Source organism: Schistocerca cancellata, chromosome 6, assembly GCF_023864275.1.
Source record: "Schistocerca cancellata isolate TAMUIC-IGC-003103 chromosome 6, iqSchCanc2.1, whole genome shotgun sequence".
Taxonomy (NCBI): Eukaryota; Metazoa; Arthropoda; class Insecta; order Orthoptera; family Acrididae; genus Schistocerca; species Schistocerca cancellata.
Genome location: NC_064631.1, coordinates 256,495,122 through 256,518,074, shown reverse-complemented (window position 1 = coordinate 256,518,074; position 22,953 = coordinate 256,495,122). Strand labels below are relative to the sequence as shown.

Genomic DNA, 22,953 nt, shown 5'->3' with positions numbered 1-22,953 from the left:
TCCAGACTGTAGCGCCTAGAACCGCACGGCCACTCCGGCCGGCGCGGACCAATTCCATGGCCTCCACGCTCTCCTGACCTCAATCCTCTTTACTTTCATTTATGGGGGCATTTGAAAGCTCTTGCCTACGCAACCCCGGTACCAAATGTAGAGACTCTTCGTGCTCGTATTGTGGACGGCTGTGATATAATTCGCCATTCTCCAGGGCTGCTTCAGTACATCAGCGATTCCATGCGACGGAGGGTGGATGCATGTATCCTCGTTAACGGAGGACATTTTGAACATTTCCTGTAACAAAGCGTACGTTCTGTTGCTGTGTGTTTCCATTCCATGATTAATGTGATTTTAAGAGAAGTTGTAAAATGAGCTCTAACATGGAAAGTAAGCGTTTCCGGACACGTGTCCACATAACATATTTTCTTTCATTGTGTGTGAGGAATGTTTCCTGAAAGTTTGGCCGTACCTTTTTGTAAGACCCTGTATAGTGTAATTATTGTATTTGGAAAAAGTGTCATTTTTATTCGTCTCAATGTGTGTTTCTTTCAGTTACCTTCTGTATTATACTGTAGCAGTTCTTTTTATGTACGTTCCAAGTTCCATCGAGCTATGTTACTGGGCAGTGACACATCACGCACAAATCTCTTTCGTCCTCTAGTTTTGCGCACCCGTGTACGTGACGAAAAGCGGTTCTCGAACAGTTCATGTCGGACTAGCTGTTCATGTCCGTGAGACGGGTGCAGTCCGCAGTCCGGAAACAGGTTGCAGCCGAGCTGTGGTGTGAGCACTTCACGCCGGGCCGGCCAGCTAGAGGCGCGCCGTCCAGCTCCTCGCGGTCGCCAACGCTCCGCTGACGGCGGGGCATAAGTCTGCGTAACGACCCGGAAAAAAGCACCGCGGGCGGACGTCCAAACAGCGGAGCGACAGCGGCGCCTGTGCCTGCCCCGGCTCCTCTGTGCGCCTTTGTGGACGCCCTTTTTGCCGCAGCCTCTTGCTTGTGTGGTGGGGAGGAGGCGCTGGGGAAAGGCGGGGAGCGGGGAAAATCACAGCAGCTCGGCTCCACTCTCACTGAAAAGCCTCGTAAGGTTTACTGCGCCATTTGGTTGACTTTTACGACCGTTCTCTTCCATTCGCTGAGTGCTGAAGACGGAACAATGGGTGCAAGTGAACTACCGATACATACATACGAAAACCGAAAGATAACAGAATACTGACAATATTTCTGTGCTGACTCCTTTTTTTTCCCTTTAATGTTATGGTGGCAGACTGATCTGCGAAGCGTGAGGTCTAGGCTAGGTTGGAAGGCGCCAATTTTGTTGTGAGTAGCAGAAACCGACGAATTAAAATACTCAAATCTTAGATGTAATGTCGTACTGGTATGTACCGTAGCCCGAAGTCTAGGTTAGAAAAAGAAAAGGTGGTAGTATGGTCGTGGGTTGGCAGAGCGGTATCGAACGCTGCAGCTAATCTGAACACACATATTTCCATTTGTATCCCTCATCTATCAGAGGTCGTTGGAACGGCGGAAAGTTCCACGGAACTGGAAGAAGGCCCAGGTCATAGCAATCTATAACAAGGGTACGAAATCGGATGCACATAATTATCGGCCAATTTCACTTACATCGATTTGTTGTAGAATCCTGGAACATATTTTGTATTCAGACATAATGACCTTTCTAGACTCTGAGAAGCTCATCTGCAGAAACCAGCACGGTTTTAGGAAACAGCGGTCTTGTGAGACACAGCTGGCCCTCTTTGTGTATCATATACAACAGGCTTTAGATACCGGCTCCCAGATTGATGCCATATTTCTCGACTTTCGAAAGGCGTTCGACTCAGTTCCGCAAAGTCGCTTGCTACAAAAAGTGCGCTCTTACGGTCTATCCATTGACATATGCGGTTGGATAGAAAGTTTTCTAACAGACAGGGAGCAGTATGTCGTCCTCAACGGGGTAACTTCAACAGAAACAAGAGTAACTTCAGATGTGCCCCAGGGCAGCGTAATAGGTCCTCTGCTATTTACATAAACGATCTGGTTCATGGTATTGACAGCGGCCTTAGACTCTTTGCCGATGATGCTGTAGTCTATAGGAAAGCGGTATCACACGAAAGTAGTGAACAATCTAATGAGGATTTGCAGAAAATAAATGCATGGTGTAATGACTGGCAGTTATCTCTCAATATTAGTAAGTGTAACCTACTGCGTATAACAAGGCGAAAATCCCCATTAATGTATGAGTATAAAATAAATGATCAGTCTTTGGAAGCGGTAACATCCGTCAAGTATCTGGGTGTGACTATTCGAAATGCTCTCAAATGGAATGATCAGATTACACAAGTAACGGGTAAGGCGAACTCTAGATTGCGGTTTATTGGTAGAATCCTGAAGCGATGCAGTCCTTCAACAAAGCAAATAGCTTACAATACGTTAGTTCGTCCAGTCTTAGAGTATTGTTCGTCTATATGGCACCCTTACCAGTTGGGTCTGATTCAAGAGATTGAGAAGGTCCAAAGAAGAGCGGCAAGATTCGTGACTGGTACATTTAGCCATCGCGAGAGCGTTACAAATCTCATAGAAATTTTGAAGTAGGACACACTTGCAGATAGACGACGCGCTAAACAGAAGGGGCTCCTCACTAAATTCCGAAATCCAATCTTCACCCAGGATGTAGAGCATATATTATTACCACCAACTTTCAAATGGCGTAATGTTCATCATTCAAAGAGAAGGGAAATAAGAGCTCGTACTGAATCGTTCAGACAGTCGTTTTTCCCTCGTGCGATCCGCGAGTGGAACAGAGGGGGGGGGGGGGGGGAATATGACTTTGGCGCAAATTGTGCCCTCCGCCACACACCGCTTAGTGGCTAGCGGAGTATATATGTAGATGTTGAACACTCTACCACATATCATTTCACGTTTCTTCGAATTGGTTAATTTACACCATCGGTCACCCCTAATGCCTCTAACACGTCGGCAACAACATTATTGGCATGATACAATAATGCAGTGCCTGTGTTGTTCAGGAGTACGATGCAATGTTCCTTCGAACATGCATGCATGTTCCAAGGAACAGGCATTGCTGCGACTGCAGCTGTTACGAACATGGACAACCATCAGTTGCATAACTGAATGACAACAACAAAAATTAGTTGCATAACTGAATGACAACAATGAAAATTTGTGCTGGATCACGACTCGAATCCGCATTTCCCGCTCATCGCGAGCGGTCGCCTTCCATTGGGCTATCCGAGTGCGACTCACGTACAGACCCCAAACTTCCATATGCCGTAAACCATGTGCCTATAACGTGCACTCGTACATCCACTACGTATATTCCTGTACAGGGGAGACATTTTAATTGAAAATCGCATGTAAGTTCGAAGGAACGTTGCATCGTGCTTCTGAACAACACAACCACTTTAATACCGTATTATCCGTCGACACCAGGCAAGCGACTTTCAATTAAAATGTCTCTCCGTATGGGAATACACATAATATATGTCCGAGTGCAGGCTGAAGACCTGTGGTTGACGACATACGGAACATTGGGTCTGGCCATGGAGCATCCACATTCGCTACTGTGAGTAGATTTCATGTATATTGGCGTGAGTACTGTATTTGTTTACGTCGTGTCTTTGCATATATTGGTTGTTTACGACTTTCAGTCTGATACTGTTCCACACGCAGGGTCGCCACAAGCTATGGAGGAAAAGATGGTACAGTATACCGCAAACCAGCGTACGGCTTTTGACGGAGCAGAGAAGTAATCTCCTCCCATCCTCTTTACTTTATCCCACGAATATTTCATTCGCTGGTGGTTGCGCAGGAAAATCTGAGTGTCTCAGACTTTACCGTCATTAATAATTTTAATCATCTTGTGCTCCACAGTTGTCTTACTAAGACACACCCGTTTATGTTCTAAATGAACACCTTAAGCTGACACTGAAAGTTCACTAACAGGCTACAAAGAGACCGGTGTCACGACTAAAAATATCTAATCGCATTTTAGAATTTTGTATGGCGATTAGATACAGACAAGCTCGGTTTTCCGAAAGGTAAGTGCCCCAGGGATGTAGTTTTGACGTTGCGTTTGCTAATAGAAGAAAGGAAAAGCAAGAGACGTTCGCAGGATTTTTAGATCTACACTCCTGGAAATGGAAAAAAGAACACATTGACACCGGTGTGTCAGACCCACCATACTTGCTCCGGACACTGCGAGAGGGCTGTACAAGCAATGATCACGCGCACGGCACAGCGGACACACCAGGAACCGCGGTGTTGGCCGTCGAATGGCGCTAGCTGCGCAGCATTTGTGCACCGCCACCGTCAGTGTCAGCCAGTTTGCCGTGGCATACGGAGCTCCATCGCAGTCTTTAACACTGGTAGCATGCCGCGACAGCGTGGACGTGAACCGTATGTGCAGTTGACGGACTGTGAGCGAGGGCGTATAGTGGGCATGCGGGAGGCCGGGTGGACGTACCGCCGAATTGCTCAACACGTGGGGCGTGAGGTCTCCACAGTACATCGATGTTGTCGCCAGTGGTCGGTGGAAGGTGCACGTGCCCGTCGACCTGGGACCGGACCGCAGCGACGCACGGATGCACGCCAAGACCTTAGGATCTTACGCAGTGCCGTAGGGGACCGCACCGCCACTTCCCAGCAAATTAGGGACACTGTTGCTCCTGGGGTATCGGCGAGGACCATTCGCAACCGTCTCCATGAAGCTGGGCTACGGTCCCGCACACCGTTAGGCCGTCTTCCGCTCACGCCCCAACATCGTGCAGCCCGCCTCCAGTGGTGTCGCGACAGGCGTGAATGGAGGGACGAATGGAGACGTGTCGTCTTCAGCGATGAGAGTCGCTTCTGCCTTGGTGCCAATGATGGTCGTATGCGTGTTTGGCGCCGTGCAAGTGAGCGCCACAATCAGGACTGCATACGACCGAGGCACACAGGGCCAACACCCGGCATCATGGTGTGGGGAGCGATCTCCTACACTGGCCGTACACCACTGGTGATCGTCGAGGGGGCACTGAATAGTGCACGGTACATCCAAACCGTCATCGAACCCATCGTTCTACCATTCCTAGACCGGCAAGGGAACTTGCTGTTCCAACAGGACAATGCACGTCCGTATGTATCCCGTGCCACCCAACGTGCTCTAGAAGGTGTAAGTCAACTACCCTGGCCAGCAAGATCTCCGGATCTGTCCCCCATTGAGCATGTTTGGTACTGGATGAAGCGTCGTCTCACGCGGTCTGCACGTCCAGCACGAACGGTGGTCCAACTGAGGCGCCAGGTGGAAATGGCATGGCAAGCCGTTCCACAGGACTACATCCAGCATCTCTACGATCGTCTCCATGGGAGAATAGCAGCCTGCATTGCTGCGAAAGGTGGATATACACTGTACTAGTGCCGACATTGTGCATGCTCTGTTGCCTGTGTCTATGTGCCTGTGGTTCTGTCAGTGTGATCATGTGATGTATCTGACCCCAGGAATGTGTCAATAAAGTTTCCCCTTCCTGGGACAATGAATTCACGGTGTTATTATTTCAATTTCCAGGAGTGTATAAAAAAATTTTCAACGATGTAAAACGGTGCCCGATGCTGGAAAATCTGAGAAAAACGGTAAAGAGCTGTAGGGAAAGATGGATAGTATAAATATGTACAGGAACAAATAGAGAACAATAAGAATGGAAGACCAAAAAGGAGTGCTCGTATTTAGAAGGGTGTATGACAGGAATTCAGTCTTTCGCTCTCACTGTTCAATGTGTACATTGAAGAAGAAAGTCTGGGTGGAAAGAGAACAATGATAATATGTGCTGATGACATTGCCATCCTCGATTAAACTAAAGAAGAATTACAGGACCTATAGAATGTAATGTACAGAGATGAGTACAGGATGTAGATCTAGGGTGAGACGAAGAGAGACGAAAGTAATGAGGAGTAGCAGAAATGAGCTTAGCGATAAATTTAATATCAAAATTGGTCATCACGAAGTAGCTGAAGTGAAGGACTTTGCTACCTTGGCAGCAAAATAACACCTGACGGACGAAGTGAGGAGCACATAAAAAGTAGACTATCACAAACACAGAAGGCATTCCTGGCCGAAAGAAACTTACTAGTATCAGAAAAAGGTCTTAATTTGAGGACTAGATCTATGAGAATATATTTGTCGAGCAAGGCAGTCTATGGAGTGAATTGTGGACTCTGTAAATCGGAGGAGAGCTGAAGTTTTGGGGTGTGATGCTATAGAAGGATATTGAAAATCAGGAGGACTGATAAGATAAGAAATGACGACGTTCTTCGAAGGATCAGTGAGGAAAGGAACACGTGGATGACACGGATGAAGAGAAGGGACAAGATGATAAGAGTTGAGTTAAGACATCAGTTAAAAATTTCGAGATGTCCATTTAGAAGAAAACCGGTTTGGATTAATAAACATACCTGAAATGCAGCTGTGATGGTTTTTATTAACATTTTTTTTATTAACAAGTGCTGAGAATATTGTGCACCACTCGTCGAAAATGAGTGGTTTATTTAGCAGAACATATTCCGGGACTACACAATCCCATTATCAAGTTCTTAATGTTTGTATACCATCAGGCAACGTCGAAAGTAGAAAGAAAGCATGGCAAATTGGCTCCAAAAATTGAGAATGGGATAATGCAGCCCCGAAACATGTTGTGTTAAACAACTCTCTCATTTTCGACAACTGTTGCGTAGTGTTCTCGGTGCTGATTCGTGATACAGTTGTACTATGACACTGCAACAGATTAATTACGACAGGTGTTATTAAAATAGCTGCTTAGAATCCTGTAGCAGAAAGAAATAGTCACCACCAGCATTTGGCCAACAAGTAATGAAAAGGTGTAGGTCTAACGTTCCTGATCACAAGAACGTACCGAGGAAGACGTGGATGACGTTTCTGTGGGGGTGCATCTGGGGAAATGAATGCGGAAGGGAAAAAGAAACGTGGGGGGTGGGGGACGGGGGGGTGGTCGAAAGAGAAGGAGGAGATAAAATAAAGAAGAAAAAGAAGAAGAAAAAGGGAAGGTTACAAGGACTCTAAAATGGTACGGGGCTAGAGATGTGTGAACGAGAATGTCGATGCGATCTGGCTAATTAAGCTATGCTTCGAAATGTGGAGTGGCAGAATAAATTGCTATTGACAACACATGAAACATATTATTTTATAAAAATGGTTGTAAAAAACTCGAACTTCCAAAATCAACTACTGTTGGCGTCTATTTATTATTTTTTTAGTCCATTTTTTGATAAGTAGGACTGCTGATGATTTTTGTTGCTAACCGGTTATCTCATTACTCTTGTGTCTGATTTTGGTGCTAACTTTGAATTTAATTTAAAGAAGAAAGTATATATGTGACAGTGTTGAGCAATAGGTCCGTAACACATACCTTTCCCTGGTACAGAGTAGTTTGTTTAAAGTTTTCGGCAGCTAGGGGGAGCCGGTCTCGATATGCCAAGTGCGCGAACGCAACGAACCTATCCGATCTTGTGTTGCATATGTAATGACCTCCACGTCGACAATATATCAAACCTAAAGTGATGTCCAAAATGTGTAGTACTTTCTCACACTGTACTTTCATGGTTGTCATCTGCCGGATCTAGATGTTACGTCCCGACGCCCTTCGTTGCTATTCGTGAGCAGAAGACTACATGCAGCCAAAGGATGCTACGTTTCCTGCCTTCTCTGGAATATTCAACCTCGAAACTTCAAGAGTAAGTATTTCCATATTACACAACGCTGTCACAAATGTTTCACTTATGTGCCTTATTATCATATAATCGCACTTCCTTAACAAATCTGTCATAAATCGCGCAATAATTCTCTGTATCATTTCTATCTGTTTCGCTAATCGATGTTGGTGAAGTCCCAGAGTGAAGAGTAATATCCGGCAATTGGGCAGACTGAGGCTGTTGTAAGAGCTTCTGTTCATGAAAGAACTACACTTCATTTAGAGCCTTCTTCTGAATCTGAAACTTTCCTGAGAGATTAAAACTGTATGCCGGATCGAGACTCGAACTCGGGACCTTTGCCTTCCGCGGGCAAGTGCTCTCCCAACTGAGCCACCCAAGTACGACTCAAAACCCGTCCTCACAACTTTAATTCCGCCAGCACCTCGTCTCCTATCTTGCAAACTTCACAGAAACTCTTTCTTTCAGGAGTGCTAGTTCTGCATGGCTCGCAGAAGAGCTTCTGTGAAGTTTGGAAGGTAGGAGACGAGGTACTGGTGGAATTAAAGCTGTGAGGACGGGTCGTGAGTCGTGCTTGGGTAGATCAGTTGGTAGAGCACTTGCCCACGAACGGCAAAGGTCCCGAGTTCGAGTCTCGGTCCGGCATCCAGTTTTGATCTGCCTGGAAAGTTTCATATCAGCGCACATTCCGCTGTAGAGTGAAAATCTCATTCTACTTCTGAATCTGTCTGTCACTTGCCTTCTCCACAACTAATTTTATATGGTCCTATCAATCCGGCTTGATTTAGGTTGTATTTGACGGTTGTGACTGCTTTCACGGATTGTTCGGTGAAAGAGTCATCAGTACCGCGTAATTTCCACGCAGTAGATTATGGTTGCTGACGCCGAGAACTAGTTCATCTACATCTAGATAGATACTTTGCAAGCCACTATACGGTGCATGGCGTGGCGTTGCGTGGCAGTCTTTGGACCAAGACTCGATCTTCTGTAACAGCCTCGCAAATGAAAAGGATATACACTGATCAGCCAATGCGGGCACGTTAACTCGGTAGCAAGAGTATAAGCGGAGCAGACACGCACGGGGAATCACCCTGGCGAAAATAAGGCTGAAAATGGGGAAATCCGTAGAGATAAGAGTCTTTGACATAGAGCAGATTATTATAGATTATTATTAGATAGAGCTTGTTGTAAGTAGGCTGTTTAGATTTTTATATTGGTAATGCCACGTAGCGCTCTGTATGAAAATCACTGGCTGTGCTGTGTGCAGTATGTGGCTAGTTTGCATTGTTGTCTGCCATTGTAGTGTTGGGCAGCTGGACGTGAACAGCGCGTAGCGTTGCGCAGTTAGAGGTGAGCCGCCAGCAGTGGTGGATGTGAGGAGAGAGATGGCGGAGTTTTGAAATTACATATATTATGACTTTTGATTATATTAAGGTAAATACAGTGTTTGTTCTCTATTAATATCTTTCATTTGCTAACTATCCCTATCAATAGTTAGTGCCTTCCGTAATTTGAATCTTTTATTTAGCTGGCAGTAGTGGCGCTCGCCGTATTGCAGTAGTTCGAGTAATGAAGATTTTTGTGAGGTAAGTGATTTCTGAAAGGTGTAGTTTAATGTTACTCAGGGCCATTCTTTTGTAGGGATTTTTGAAAGTCAGATTGCGTTGCGCTAAATAATATTGTGTGTCAGGTTAAGCATAGTCTAGTATAAATTTTTCTAAGTGGACGTTTCATATGTACAATTGTTATAAGGGGACGTTTCATTGTGAACAAGTATCTCGAAAACTGGTCGAATGTTCACATGTTACTCTCGTGAGCATCTACGGAAAGAGACAGAAGGACAGTGAAACTACCACTAGACGCTAGCTGGACCCTTCACAGAACGTGGGGTTCGGATACGTGTCTGCTCTGTGAGGTAGTTTAGATGGTGAACTGCGGCTTCTCTGCCGAAAGAGCACAATGCTGGTGCACGCACAAGTGTTTCGGAGCACACCGTTCACCGAAGTTTGTTGAACATGGAGCTATGCAGCTGACCACCCTTACGTGTTAGCATGTTGACCCACGACATCGTCAATTACGATTTCAGTGGGAACGGGACCATCGGGATTCCACCGTCGGCCAATGGAAACGTGTCGGCTCTTCGGTTGAACCACAGTTTTGCTACACTGGGTCGATGGTCGTCTCTACAAACGCCGCCATCGAAGTGAACGGCGGCTCGAAACGTGCAGCACACCACGGACGCATACTGGTGGGAGCAGTGTTATTTATGAGAAATATTCTCCTGCGCTTGCGTGGGATCTGCTGTCGTAATCGAAGACACGCCAACATCTGCGAGCCACCTGTATGTCTTCTTGCTTGACGTTTTCCCCGTCTGCAATGTCATCTTTCAGCAGTGTAACTGTTCGTGTCTAGGTGCGAGATCTGTGGTACAATGGTTTGGCGAGCATTATGATGAATTCAACGTTGATGTACCTGCGACCAAATTCGCCTGATGTAAATCGTATGGAACCAATATGGGTCGCTGTGGGCGCCGTCACCATGTACGCAAATCAGCAGCCCGTTATTTACGCGAATTACGTGGCCTGTGCGTAGACATATAATGCCACATACCACCACAAACCTACCAACGAACTGTGGGATCCGTGATACGCAGAATCGGTAATGTATTTCGTACCAGAGACGAACAAGAAAGCTATTAAGCAGGTGGTCATATTGTTTTGGCTCATAAGAGAAATAAGACAGAACGCCATTTTCGGTACTGCATCAGATACAAGCAACCTCAGTAAGAGGTCTCTTTGCAGTATCTAGGAAGAATGTTGAAGGTTATGCAAGATGAAACTGTCACACAATGTCGGCCGGAGGATAACAAATTCCATGCAGTGTTTCATTGAAAAATGGTGTAAATTTGCAACGTATCTACGAAGACACCCACAATACACTACTCTGGTTTTATTAATGAAAGTGGAATGCCTGAAGAGACGCAGTATTTGTAAGACGAATGTTTCACCTCGTGACAGGTTTGCTTAGTCAGCAAGTGCGGTGGGAAACATTTTAAGAAAGACGCCTTGTATCATTTGAAGGGCCACTTTTTAAACACCGACAGAGTGTTATTGGCAGGAGCTCTGAGGGAACTTGACAGCCACGTCCTCGCTCTTACAACACTGGTAATACGCAATGGGTACCACGATATACTAAGGGGCATTACACGTATTCAGCCATATAAAGGAAATTGTCTTTTGACTAAATGAAACAGGAAGGGAGAACGTCAAAATACAGGTATGGGTGAACAGCGAGTAGGTACCGAACGAACTGATGTTTTTATGAAAGTGCATGTAACTCATGATGCAACAGAACAACATAAACCCTGTCAGATGGTGATAAAAATATGATCTAGATTAATTTTGTATTAAGGCATATTTGTCATTAACAGTTCAAGTGAACTATTGCTAATAATTTACTCATCGTTGCAAGCAATTCGTTTTAGTGCAGGTATCGTCTTCGTTTAAGCTAGCTAATGTTCTGTAGCAATCTCATGCAAGGCCTCTGTTTTCTGTACAACTACTTGCCGTAAGTAGTGCTCTTGCACAGTAACAATTGTGACCATCAACGCAATCCCGCATTGTTTGCGTATTCCCTGTTTTGTTCGATTCTATTGAGGACAGCCTGAGTGTAATAGCTTATCATACTGACTATCAGTCCGAAACTGCATCATCTAAAGGTTTCTTTAGAAGTTCCTATGACGTCTTTCTTTTTAAATAGTCGAGAACACATGACATTTCAAGAACAGAGAAATTGATGCGGAATCTAGTCTAATTACTTTTCATCCCATATAAACTTTCCATGAAATCATAATAAAATTTAGTCTTTTCTACTTTGATGGAAACTCTGCAATAGAAATTATTGCTTTATCTCTAGGTATATGTGTTGTGATTGTTGGATTGTAATTTAAATTTTTAGCCTACTGGAAATAGGCCTATGTTTTACTTCAGTATAAAATTCGCAGCTATTTGTCTCGAAGCTACCTGCAACATTGAAAATTTGTAACGCACGTATGTTGAATACATTAATAAAGAAAGGACGTCTCACCATTTAATTTGCTCTGATGATGGAAAATAATTTCTGAGCCATAAATTTATTCCCGAGTAAAATACACATTTTCATCTTTAAATTAAATTCGAAGTTAGCAACTAGATCAGCCATAGAATTGTGACACAACCACTCAGCATAAAAATCAATAATTATAAGGGGATTAAAACAAATTATAATGTAAGTTGTTGGATTTAAAGGATTAATATTTACACAATATTATGTGTCATGGTAGCCATAACAGCTATTTTCCGCAATACCCAGAAGGGGAAACGGCTAGGAAACTTAATGATGAAGTCTGTCTTCACTGCCTTTTCAGTAGCGTATTGGCTTAGAGGATGGACTCCACAAATGCGCGTGTCCAAGCACAGCTTCATCACCAGGGCTTCAACTGGTTATCGAAGAACCTCAATAAGATAGCAACAGGACAGAAATGTAAATTTGTGGGAGGTTACAGTGGACACACAGTTAAACTTGCGATGCTGTTATAGTACATACACAGAACTACAGAAAAATATACACGGACTTGTTAGAAGTGACATTATATGTCTGAATATTATTGAATTCTATTGTACATGACTTAGCAAAGAAGTAACTTTACACATGATGTTTACAGTAGTATAAGAACATAATGAGTTTTCAAAGGGTACTAAAAGATTCAAAGAACTTCGCAAGCTGAATGGATTCAGTTACATGACACATGTACTCAATTACACTACACAAAAGTAAACAGCATGTGGAAATTACTTCACTCAATGGACGCCATCTGCTTTGTTCTTTAATGCTTGTAGGGTCATCTTATAAAAACTGTATGTGTGTAATATTTTATTACATCAAGGATCGTTTAAAATTACAGTGTTCACATTACATTACTGGTTTCAACAAGTGATTGCCGCCTTCAGGTGTGATTAAATCGCTAACAGGTTTGTCAATATCTATAAGAATTCCAGTTAAGCATTCTGAACATCATGTGGTTTTATAAAATATGTCAATGAAGTGTATATCATACCATCATATATTAAAAGGGATTAAGCGATCTTGAATGTAATAAATTATTATATAAAAATTTAAAAGGTTGCATAATTTCGTTTGGTAATGAGTCAAATAAAAAGAAACTGTGTATGTTCATATCTAGTGCCAATAGCAAGTGGAAGTTAATTCAATACGCTATCATATACAACAGAAATAAGCAAAATTCACGGAAATGCTGTACATTTAAACAAACTTTGCTTATATTTTCTGTAATTCTTTGTAAGTTTTGCTACAAATTCGCAAATTTCACTTAAGAACACACAACATCGACGTACAGATACGCGTTTCTGCGGTGCTTACATAGCAGTAATGGTCTTTCGATAATTAGCTGAACCCCTGGTGATGAAACTCCGCTATGAAATGAAGATTGGCAAGTTAACGCGCTACAGAAAAGACTAGACAGACTTTTTTATTTAGTTTTCTACAATAGGTTGTATCTCCGATAAGATATTACGACAGCAAGTCATAAAGCACTGACTGTCGCCTCGAGAAAATAAAGTTAGGTAAATACGTTTTGTTTACTGGCAGGCACGTATCTGCAGTCTGATATAAAGCACCGTAGTGCGCTGCCAGCAGATTCGAAACAAAATGTCAAACTCCATCACCTCTTTATTAATAGGCAGCGGCAATTTGTTCTGAACCCAGTAGCAGTGTGTTACAGTAGTATGGCGCGGGGATTTCAATACATATCAGAACTGCAGACGCGTGCCTACAAAGAAACAAAACTTAACCCCGTACCTTTATTTTTGCAGGTTGATAAATTAAAACATATTGGCTACTACTCGTAAAAATCAAGAAGAAGAAACTTTTCACAGTATTGATCAGTAGTTGACACTGTGTCCCGAGCTCGACTCCAAGCAGAGTACACAGTGTGCCGCGGCCGTGGCAGGCGGTACTGACCATGATGTCGACGGGGCTGCGCAGCGGGCCGGGCGCCGTGATGGACTCCGGGTCGTGCCGGCGGTACGTGAAGCCGTCGTACTCGCCCGGTCGCACCACCGCCCAGTCCCCGTTCAGGATGAAGCTGCCGTCCTGGCGGCGCAGGGCTGCAACAGGCGGGGGTACCGCACAGTGAGCAAGCTGCGTCACACATTAACTCATCAGTCGGACTGGCACAGCGAGTCGAATACCTCTACAATATAACTACAGGGTAGGCCATAGATGTGGAGCCCCTTTGTAAATGATAAAAAGGCAGCCAAACGAAAATTTAAGATTAACAGAGTAGAAATCTGTGATGCTATGCTACCAACATGGGGACCATTTGGGAATTCACCATCTAGGATGCAGCTCGAAATTTTCGAATGGAAAGGGGGGAGGGGGTGATGTGACTTATAAAACAAATAGAGATTTACACCGGAAAAAAAGCAATGGTACGATATTGCGCACACATGGCTTACCCATAGCCTGGAGGTTCAAATGGCTCTGAGCACTATGCGACGTAACTGCTGAGGTCATCAGTCGCCTAGAACATAGAACTAATTAAACGTAACTAACCTAAGGACATCACACACATCCATGCCCGAGGCAGGATTCGAACCTGCGACCGTAGCGGTCACTCGGTTCCAGACAGCCTAGTGGATGTCTCATATCAGCGCACACTCCACTGCAGAGTGAAAATCTCATTCTGGAATAGTACATTTCATTCGCGCATCGCTTTATTCATTGTGTTTGCAGTTTGTTTACAACAAGGGAAATTACAGTGATAACACTGAAAGGCTACAGGACGTGCCCGACGCGATGTCCTTCACGTTATAGCCGGCCGGTGTGGCCGAGCGGTTCTAGGCGCTTCAGTCTGGACCCGCGCAACCGCTCCGGTCGTAGGATCGAATCCTGCTTCGGGCATGGATGTGTGTGATGCCCTTAGGTTAGTTACGTTTAAGTAGTTCTAAGCTCTATGGGACTGATGACCTCCGATATTAAGTCCCATAGTGCTCAGAGCCATTTGAACCATTTTCACATTATAAGAGTGCAGCCGTCCCCTCCACCCGTTTATGGACTTTAATCAAGACTTGTGACGGAATACAAGCACAAGCTTGAAGGTGAGCAAGGTTTCTGATCTTGCATACACAAGACTGAAATCTAATAGACTTAAATGTGGTAACGTGGTGACCACTCCACCGGACCTCAGTGACCTATCTGTCTAAGAGAAAAACTGGATATTCGGGTAAGCCAGGACAATTAGTCAGTAATGAGGCTGGGCCACACCATATCTTCGTCTAAGGGCTGGGATACACACGACAGTTTTTTACCCTCAGACTATGGGGCAATTTCGCTGACAGTTACTCCCTGATAGTTACTTGCGAGTAATTTCCGTAAGTGTCTGAGAGTCTTGCGGGGGCAGATGTCAAAAGCGTTTACACACAGTCTGTGAGAGCTGAGAGATCACTCTTCGCGAGATTTTTCAGACGTGTTTCTGTGTGTGAAGGAAGAAGTTCGATGGGAAAGCGTCAGGCTGCAACTGCACTTTTAATACGTTTAATGGCAAAGGAAAAGTGTTGACGACTGTGTTCGTTTTGAATAAGAGAGTGGATTAGGTGGTGCGATGATTTTGGAGCACACAAGAATCTCATTGCGGACCATATGGAAGATACACAAAAATATCGGTATTTTACGAGAATGCTGAATGCGGAAGAAATACTCCTTATAATGGAACCCAAAATTACCAACCAGGATACTTTTATGCGTAAATCCATTAGTGTTAAAGGCAGAATACATGTGACACTATGATTTTGTAAAATCAAGTACGTTTATTCCCTTTAGTATTTGGTAAAGTAAGAATTACGAAGAAATAACATCATTCCAGATTTCATCTTGATACCCGTACTGGTTCGAAGGCCAAATAGGGAAGATAATCTGATAAGTGACGCATTTCCAGACATAACTTCATTTGAACGTCTTTACTTCTACTGGCTCAAGGAACAACTCGTAAATTTCCTAAGGTCTGCTCTTCAATAGCATAATCAATAAATTGTGGCCATAGCTGTATTACTTGAAGTTAACTGACAGTATTCGGAATTCCAAAACGATTACTTTCAAATATGAGTTCGCTTGTTTCTCTATGTTAAATAGTATGTGTTACGAAATTGCTTTGCCTGATTCCTTAAATTGTAGACTTTTGGTAAATTTGTTCCATAGGCGTATTAAAAACCGTAGCCATTCCAGCCAAGAAACTTTGCTCCTTATTTCGTTTTCTGTAGTCCAAAAACTGACATAACGACGGCCTTTCCTCGTACAGATTAGTTCGGCGTCCACTTCCTGGCAGCCTACCTTTTTTTTTTTTTTTTTTTGCCGACGCATCGTTCACATTCACTTCACCATGCGTATCCATGGCGACATCAGTGAGCTCGACACCCTGACAATGCCGGTATACGTTTATAGAGCAGATGGATGTCGCAACCGGTTAGTCTCTCATTTATATTAAAGAAGGATCGTCTCTGCTCGATGATAGTTTTAATTGTTTATTAATTCCATATAACATTTCTGTGATGTTTTATAAGATTTTGCCGCGTTACATTGTTTAGAAATTACAAAATATGCCCACTGAGCGTGCTGTTGGTGTAAGAACTAAAACGGGCAATTTCTTCGCTCAGAAGAAGCCGTGGCAACAAATTATGGGTCGAAACACTCAGTTTCGTGAGTACTTTCAATTCATGTGTGCGTGAGTACGGTAAAATGTATTACCAAGTTCTGGAAGCGTAAAAGCTGTCAAATACGTCACAATTCCTGGGCGCCATATGGTCGCTCAGCACTCACCGAGTACTCACAGCTCTCCCAACAACGCCGGTATAATTTTTCTTGCGTTAGAGCTACGGTGAGCAGCTCTGGAGAGATATAGTTTACCGTCAACACGAGAAGTCTAAACTCGCTGAGTGCGACCATCTCACTGTCAGATCATTCCCCACTCTCGAACACTGCCGGCGATCTGACTCTAAGCCCTATTTACACAGCCCTTTGAGAGTGATAAACTTTCACGTGTATACATAGCTTGACAACTGCAGATAACGGGTTGCGGCTAGTGTACTTTGAATGAAAAAAGTCCGTACAATACGAGAACCCACACCAAACTATGACTTACGATGCGCTAACTCTCTTCGATGCGTTCATCGAGAGGGAGTCGACATCAGACGGCTATGTGTGATTCTGTTTACTTACTTCTGCGTTCACAGAGACATTATCTTCATGTATAAACAGAAGGTCGTAGGAGAAACAAGTCTTCAAATTGAACCCGAACACCTGGGTCTTCCTCAGAGAGGCCTTTGAATTCTGTAACGAATCATGTTTACGTGTGGCTAAAATTCTCATTACTGATGAAAGGCTAACACCGGTTTCCTGCGCCATACAGGATTTTTGCTGGACGATAATAGAACAGCGGTTGATGTTGCTTCATCCGTAGCCGTTATCAATCGTGAAGCATCGGGTTTGTCTGCTACAGAGTCGGTATTTCGCGGGTACGTTTCACAAGATGTCATGGGTTGAAAACCTGTGCGACAACACGGTAAGTCCTCTCTCATATCACGACGATCTGTACGCGTTCGGCTTGTGTTAATGCTATCAGCTTTCACGTCATATGGATGAAAAATCAATGATAGCTGCAGAACGAATACTGTTATGCTCAAATTATCCGTCTGTTTGATGTGGAAATGGGCACGTTGCCTGTAAGGATAAGATGTCAATCGTAACCCGAGAATTAATAACGCTATGCTCAAATGAAAGGAAACATCGTTTTTCGAGAGTGAATCTCTACTTGTGAGATGTCCGTAAGATGGAAAGGGCTTTCAGTAGTAACATCCAAGATGGCGGCTTCCAGAATGGGCGCCAATGAGATGGATCTGCATTCACTGACAGCAGCTTTTCCTGTCGGATTTGAAACCGAGTGTCACTGACAAGACGTGCACTCATTTCCTGTTCCTGGGTGCTAGGAATTCCTTGTACCACCACTCCTCTTACGTCAGCCTCCGTAGCTCAAGTTGTGAGCGTGTTTGGCTAGTATGGAAGGACCGGCTTCGATTCCCGGCACTGCCAGGGATTTTTTTCTGGTACAGGGTGCACGCCGCGTCGTGATCCAAATGAGGAGCTACTTTAGAGAGAAGTGGCGGCTCCAAGGCCAAGAAAGCCTACAACGACCGGGAGAGCGGTTTACTGAACCCACGGCCCTCCATGCAGTCTCCAATGACATCATTGGCAGAGGATGACACGACGGTCGGTCGGTATTGACGGGCTCATCAGGGCCAGAATGTTGAGCTTTACTTACCGCCCATAGGCTGTGTTACGTGGCTACGATTGGTACACTAGTAGACACGTTTGGACACACTCCGTTGCTACGCCAACAAACTGTGTTATTTCGATCACAGAACTGGCGTAGTCGCGTCCAAACATGATTGCTGATTTCTGCTGAGCTCTGGCGTCTCCACGTCGACCCGTGCTAGTGTGGTGAATCCATACAACCGTCTAACCGTCTGGCACGACGTCAGTGGTGGAGGGTCATATGCGGTGAGCTTGTAACTAATGTTGGTTTCGGTAGATAGTATGTCACTATGCTCTCTCTCTCTCTCTCTCTCTCTCTCTCACACACACACACACACATACACACACACACACACACACACACACACAGAGAGAGAGAGAGAGAGAGAGAGAGAGAGAGAGAGAGAGAGGAGGATGGCGGGAAGGGGGGGGGGATGTAGGCAGAGAGAAAGAAGGTGGAAATAATGTCGTGATAGAGCACCCTCTCCTACACCTTCCACCACTGCCTCTTGCCTCATCCGTTCTTCAGAGAATGTATGCGCACTATCTCTCTGCTGGTTTTTTCTCATAGCCAGACGAATGCAAAAATGGTAAATGTAATGCTGCCACAAGACAAAACTAGCCTGAAATGTGTTTCCGGCATTTCCTGACTACGTAATAGGAACAGGGAAAACGTTTTAAGCGAGTTGGAAATGAGAAAATATTGCTCGAATATAAGAGTAGTTATCTTTGAGGAAAATAAAACTCCGCAGGTGACAATTAAAAGATCTTTGCCTCAGAACATTATCAGAAAAGAATTCATATCTTGCTTGACAATATTCTGTTACAAAAGCTAAAGCTTCAAGGTCAGGCTGTAGATGTTAAATTTTTCTAGTTGTTACTGATTAAAGTTGTAGTGGGACAGTGGATCCTCAGCTCTCTATTCCAACGGATGACGGCTGGTGTGGGAATCCACGCAATAGCCTTCTAAAAAAGTAGGCTAGGTGGGTGACGCTCTCACCACGTTACTTTGATCTAGAGCTATGGGATGCTTTTCTTCTCGCATATGATGACTGTGGGAACCAACTCGAATGGCTTAAGCACCGATTGTATGGAGCTCATAAATATGTGTTCGATAACGTAACGGGATAGCGGTCATAGCTGCAATAAGAAATGGTAGCACAAAATGGAATCTGAAAAACCGATTTAAGGTTGCATTATCTATAGCAAACCCCACTCAGGCTCTTGGTACTGTAGTTCACATTGTTGCCGTGATTTTAAACTTCTCGGACGCCTTGGATACAGTTCCACGTCGTCGGCTAGTAGAGAAGGCACAAGCTTATGTAATACCGGGGGCAACTATTCAACTGATACAAATTCCTGCTTAACGGAGTGCACAACCCCTACACGGTAAAAAAAAATTTTCTAGAAAACTTTGTGAAACATACAAATATCCTTTATGTCACTTGATGGAAGCTATTTCTCCTTTCCGCGTCAAGAAAACGTGCCGAAAATTTCCTGTTTTAAGTTTTCCTTTTTTAGTTAAATTACGGATCTTCTAGCAAAGGCAGTTTTTTCTCTTCCACGGAGGCTACCAAGTACCTTAATTTACGGTAGTCAAACGCACGTTTCTACGTTTACTCGGAAGACCCGTTTCGCAGCGAAAAGAGCAACTAATTTCGTTTCCACAAAAGAATGCACAGTGCGCTGCACCTCACTTTTTTCTTTAGCGGAGATAAGTTTGCTTCTGCCTGCCGAGGAGGAAATATTTAAATTCTACCCCCACCCTCTCCCTCATAACTTGGCCCAGATGGAAAGTTTTTCTTAGAAATTTGCGTAAGATGAAGCTGAGTGAAAACAGATGCGAGCTATTCAGGGAGTAGAAACAGGTTAATAACCTCTAGAATACCGTAACGTTTACTAACAGGAGCGGAATGGATGGCGCTTTTATTTCGCGGAGTTACTGCTCGGGCTAACTTACAAACGCATTGTATGTTTTTCTTTCATGGAACACAGACTGCACCAGGCCTAACTAATGTTACGCTGTAGACATTACAGGGGATAAGTCGGTAGCAGAGACCGCTGCAGAAGGAAAAACGCAGATAAATTACGTTTGATATTATCACTATAGATAGAGTATTTTTAGAGATAGACTATTTTTGTCTGGATATATAGTGTCACGCGCGAATAATAGGTTATAGCTTGAAAATGAATCTTCTGAATGTGGAGCTGTTTGGTCAAAGAGTGAAAGTCATAAGCTGAGATGGATAAATGGAAAACAGATCCATTTCTACACTTACAGATTACGATTTGTACATTTTCTGTGAGCGATAATGTTCTTCTCCTCGCTGACAAAATTCGTCATTTTGTCATTCTGTCAGGTGTCTATCGTCCACTCGCTCTAAGGCTTTTGTTAGTATACACTCAACAACGGACAAAGTTTTTCGGATATTGCTTTACAAACGTACATTTTTGTTCTGTTTTTATCATATTTTATGTTGTTTTCTGTAACTGTCGACACTGTTCGGAATTACTTACAAATACGTAGGCTGCGTGTGGCCCTGCTGTAGTTGGTTTAGTGTACGACGTATCGGAATTAAATAAAATTGTTTTGAACTGTTCATTTCAACTGCGCCAAACTAGACATCTGTAGCGTAGCCAAAGACTTGGAAATAAGGTGTCAAACGCACATGGGGGTTCTACGTTGAAGCCAGTTTTCGTTGGAATTTATCTCCAAATAAGCCAAAAATATCATTAAAAGCATCCTTCATAAGCGTTTACGGCTTCACGTCTACAAAATTCAGCTCGACCTGAAGAGAGAGAGAGAGTTACTCTGAAATTTTGATGATGAAGAACTCCAAAGAAAAGTTCTTACCGTGTATACTTTTCACATACGACTGGGAGTTTCTTATCATTCAGCAAGACAGTCACATTTGGGGATCACAGCGGCTAACGGAAACGCACAAAAAAATCTGAACATGGATATCCGGTGTTAACTGCCCCGTCATCATGTTGTTAGATCTCTACGTTCAGGAGAGAGCATTATAACTGGAGACATCTCTGTTCACTGGCAAATAATGTATTCCCGAAAACTCGAGATTTGGAAGCTGTAATTAGGACTGATGATGATTTGGCTGGCTCTGAGCACTATGGGACTTAACATCTCAGGTAATCAGTCCCCTATAACTTAGAACTACTTAAACCTAACTAACCTAATGACATCACACACATCCATGCCCGAGGCAGGATTCGAACCTGCGACCGTAGCGATCGCACGGTTCCAGACTGAAGCGCCTAGAACCGCTCGACCACCATCGGCCGGCGATGATGATTTAACGCAACATTTTGCTCCATCTCTGCTAACAACATTATCGGAGAAGCTCTTCAATTCATGGACTGGACGAGTGTTCCAATCCTCCCCCCACCCCCCGTGGATAGACATTGCACTTCTGGACGTCTGTTACTAGTATTACATGAAGAATACCATTTATGCAAAATCTTAGCTAGTATGAGACGACTAGTCGCTTAAAACATCAGATAATTGAAATTATCTTGGTCAGCCCTGGTGGTCTAGCTGTAAGGGCGTGCCTCGAAGCCGAAAAGTCGTGGAATCAAATCCCAGCCGGACTACGGAAAGTTTCAGTCTACCTTCACCCCTCAACGATGAGGGCGTCACTAGGAATGACACATGGTTGGTACTGTCCGGTTGGATAACTGAGGTAGCCTTGCAGATGGGCGTTGACCCAAACAACGTTGTTACTAACTCTTTCTCTGGATACCTTCATAAGACATGATTGGAGACTGTTTTGACACCTGTGAATATGTCGAACGTACCGAGACGAATATAAATTTTTGTGCATGTTTGAGTATTTTTGAAAATTCTGTATGCTTATGCGCTTATCAGTCTAATTTTCTAACCCTAGCGTCCTTTTTCTATCACCACACAGCAAGACATAAAGTAATGTCATTTATCGAAACCGCTGTTTCGAGGTGTAGGAAATTTTATCTAATATCAAGTGTCCACTTTACAAATGACTCACTGTAACAAAATCATGTCATTTGTATGTGTGCCTCTTCTTCGAGGATCGACGGATAACGCAGAGCAATGCAATATTTTTTTGCGTATGCACATATTTTTAATTTTCTGAATAGTCTGTTGGAAATTGTCTTATGTTATTAAACGTCAAATAGCTACTGCAGCGAGAGCAGCGTTGTGAGAGGCAGTAGCAGATCGGTGTCCAACGAAAAAAGATTATCACATTCATTTCATACCAACGAAATTTAAGTTTTTAAGGAGGTGAACTTATAACGCGTTGTAATATCTTACTAGACAGCACACGTGCTGAGTTTATGGTTTTCTGCTAAAAATAATTGGAATTGTGAACGGAATTCAATAAAAATGTGCAAAACAATCACTGTGGAGACAAGAGGATCATTCTAACACGATCTTAATCTTCAGCACTATCCACTTGTTCTGATACTGGAGACTGACATGAGCATCAATTAACAACTGACCGAAATTTATGCTCGTTGCGATACGTTTGTCTACATGTATGCTGTAGTGTTTAACGTTTTTTGTTCACCTAGGGCAGAACTGATTACGGCATGCCCGTAACTGTGTCAGAAGTGGCATGGGGAAGCAGGTCCATAGTCAGTGAAGACAGAGTCGGGAGGTGACAGCTTTTTGACCCATTTCAACTAGTAGTCTGGCGTAAGCCTACCCTCGAAGCTGACAGCCGGTGAACTGCACATTGTCGGTCTAAGATTAACAGTATTTATATGGGCCCGGCTCTTCTGTGTTTTGCTAAGGCATCGTTTGCAATCACTTGTGCCACAACAGAGCCATGGCTCCGCTGTGTAATAGTCAGGTCTTCAACGCCACAGCGTTTATTATATTT

The 22,953-nt window shown here is 43.8% G+C and overlaps 1 protein-coding gene across 1 annotated transcript in view; it reads right to left on the bottom strand.

Annotated features, from left to right (window-relative positions):
* LOC126190931 (ADAMTS-like protein 4) overlaps positions 1 to 22,953 on the bottom strand; it is a 732,673-nt gene that overhangs the window by 152,573 nt on the left and 557,147 nt on the right. Inside the window, exon 3 of the mRNA XM_049931570.1 lies at positions 13,733 to 13,878. Coding sequence (XP_049787527.1) covers positions 13,733 to 13,878 — 146 coding nt within the window. The remainder of the gene's footprint in view (positions 1 to 13,732; positions 13,879 to 22,953) is intronic.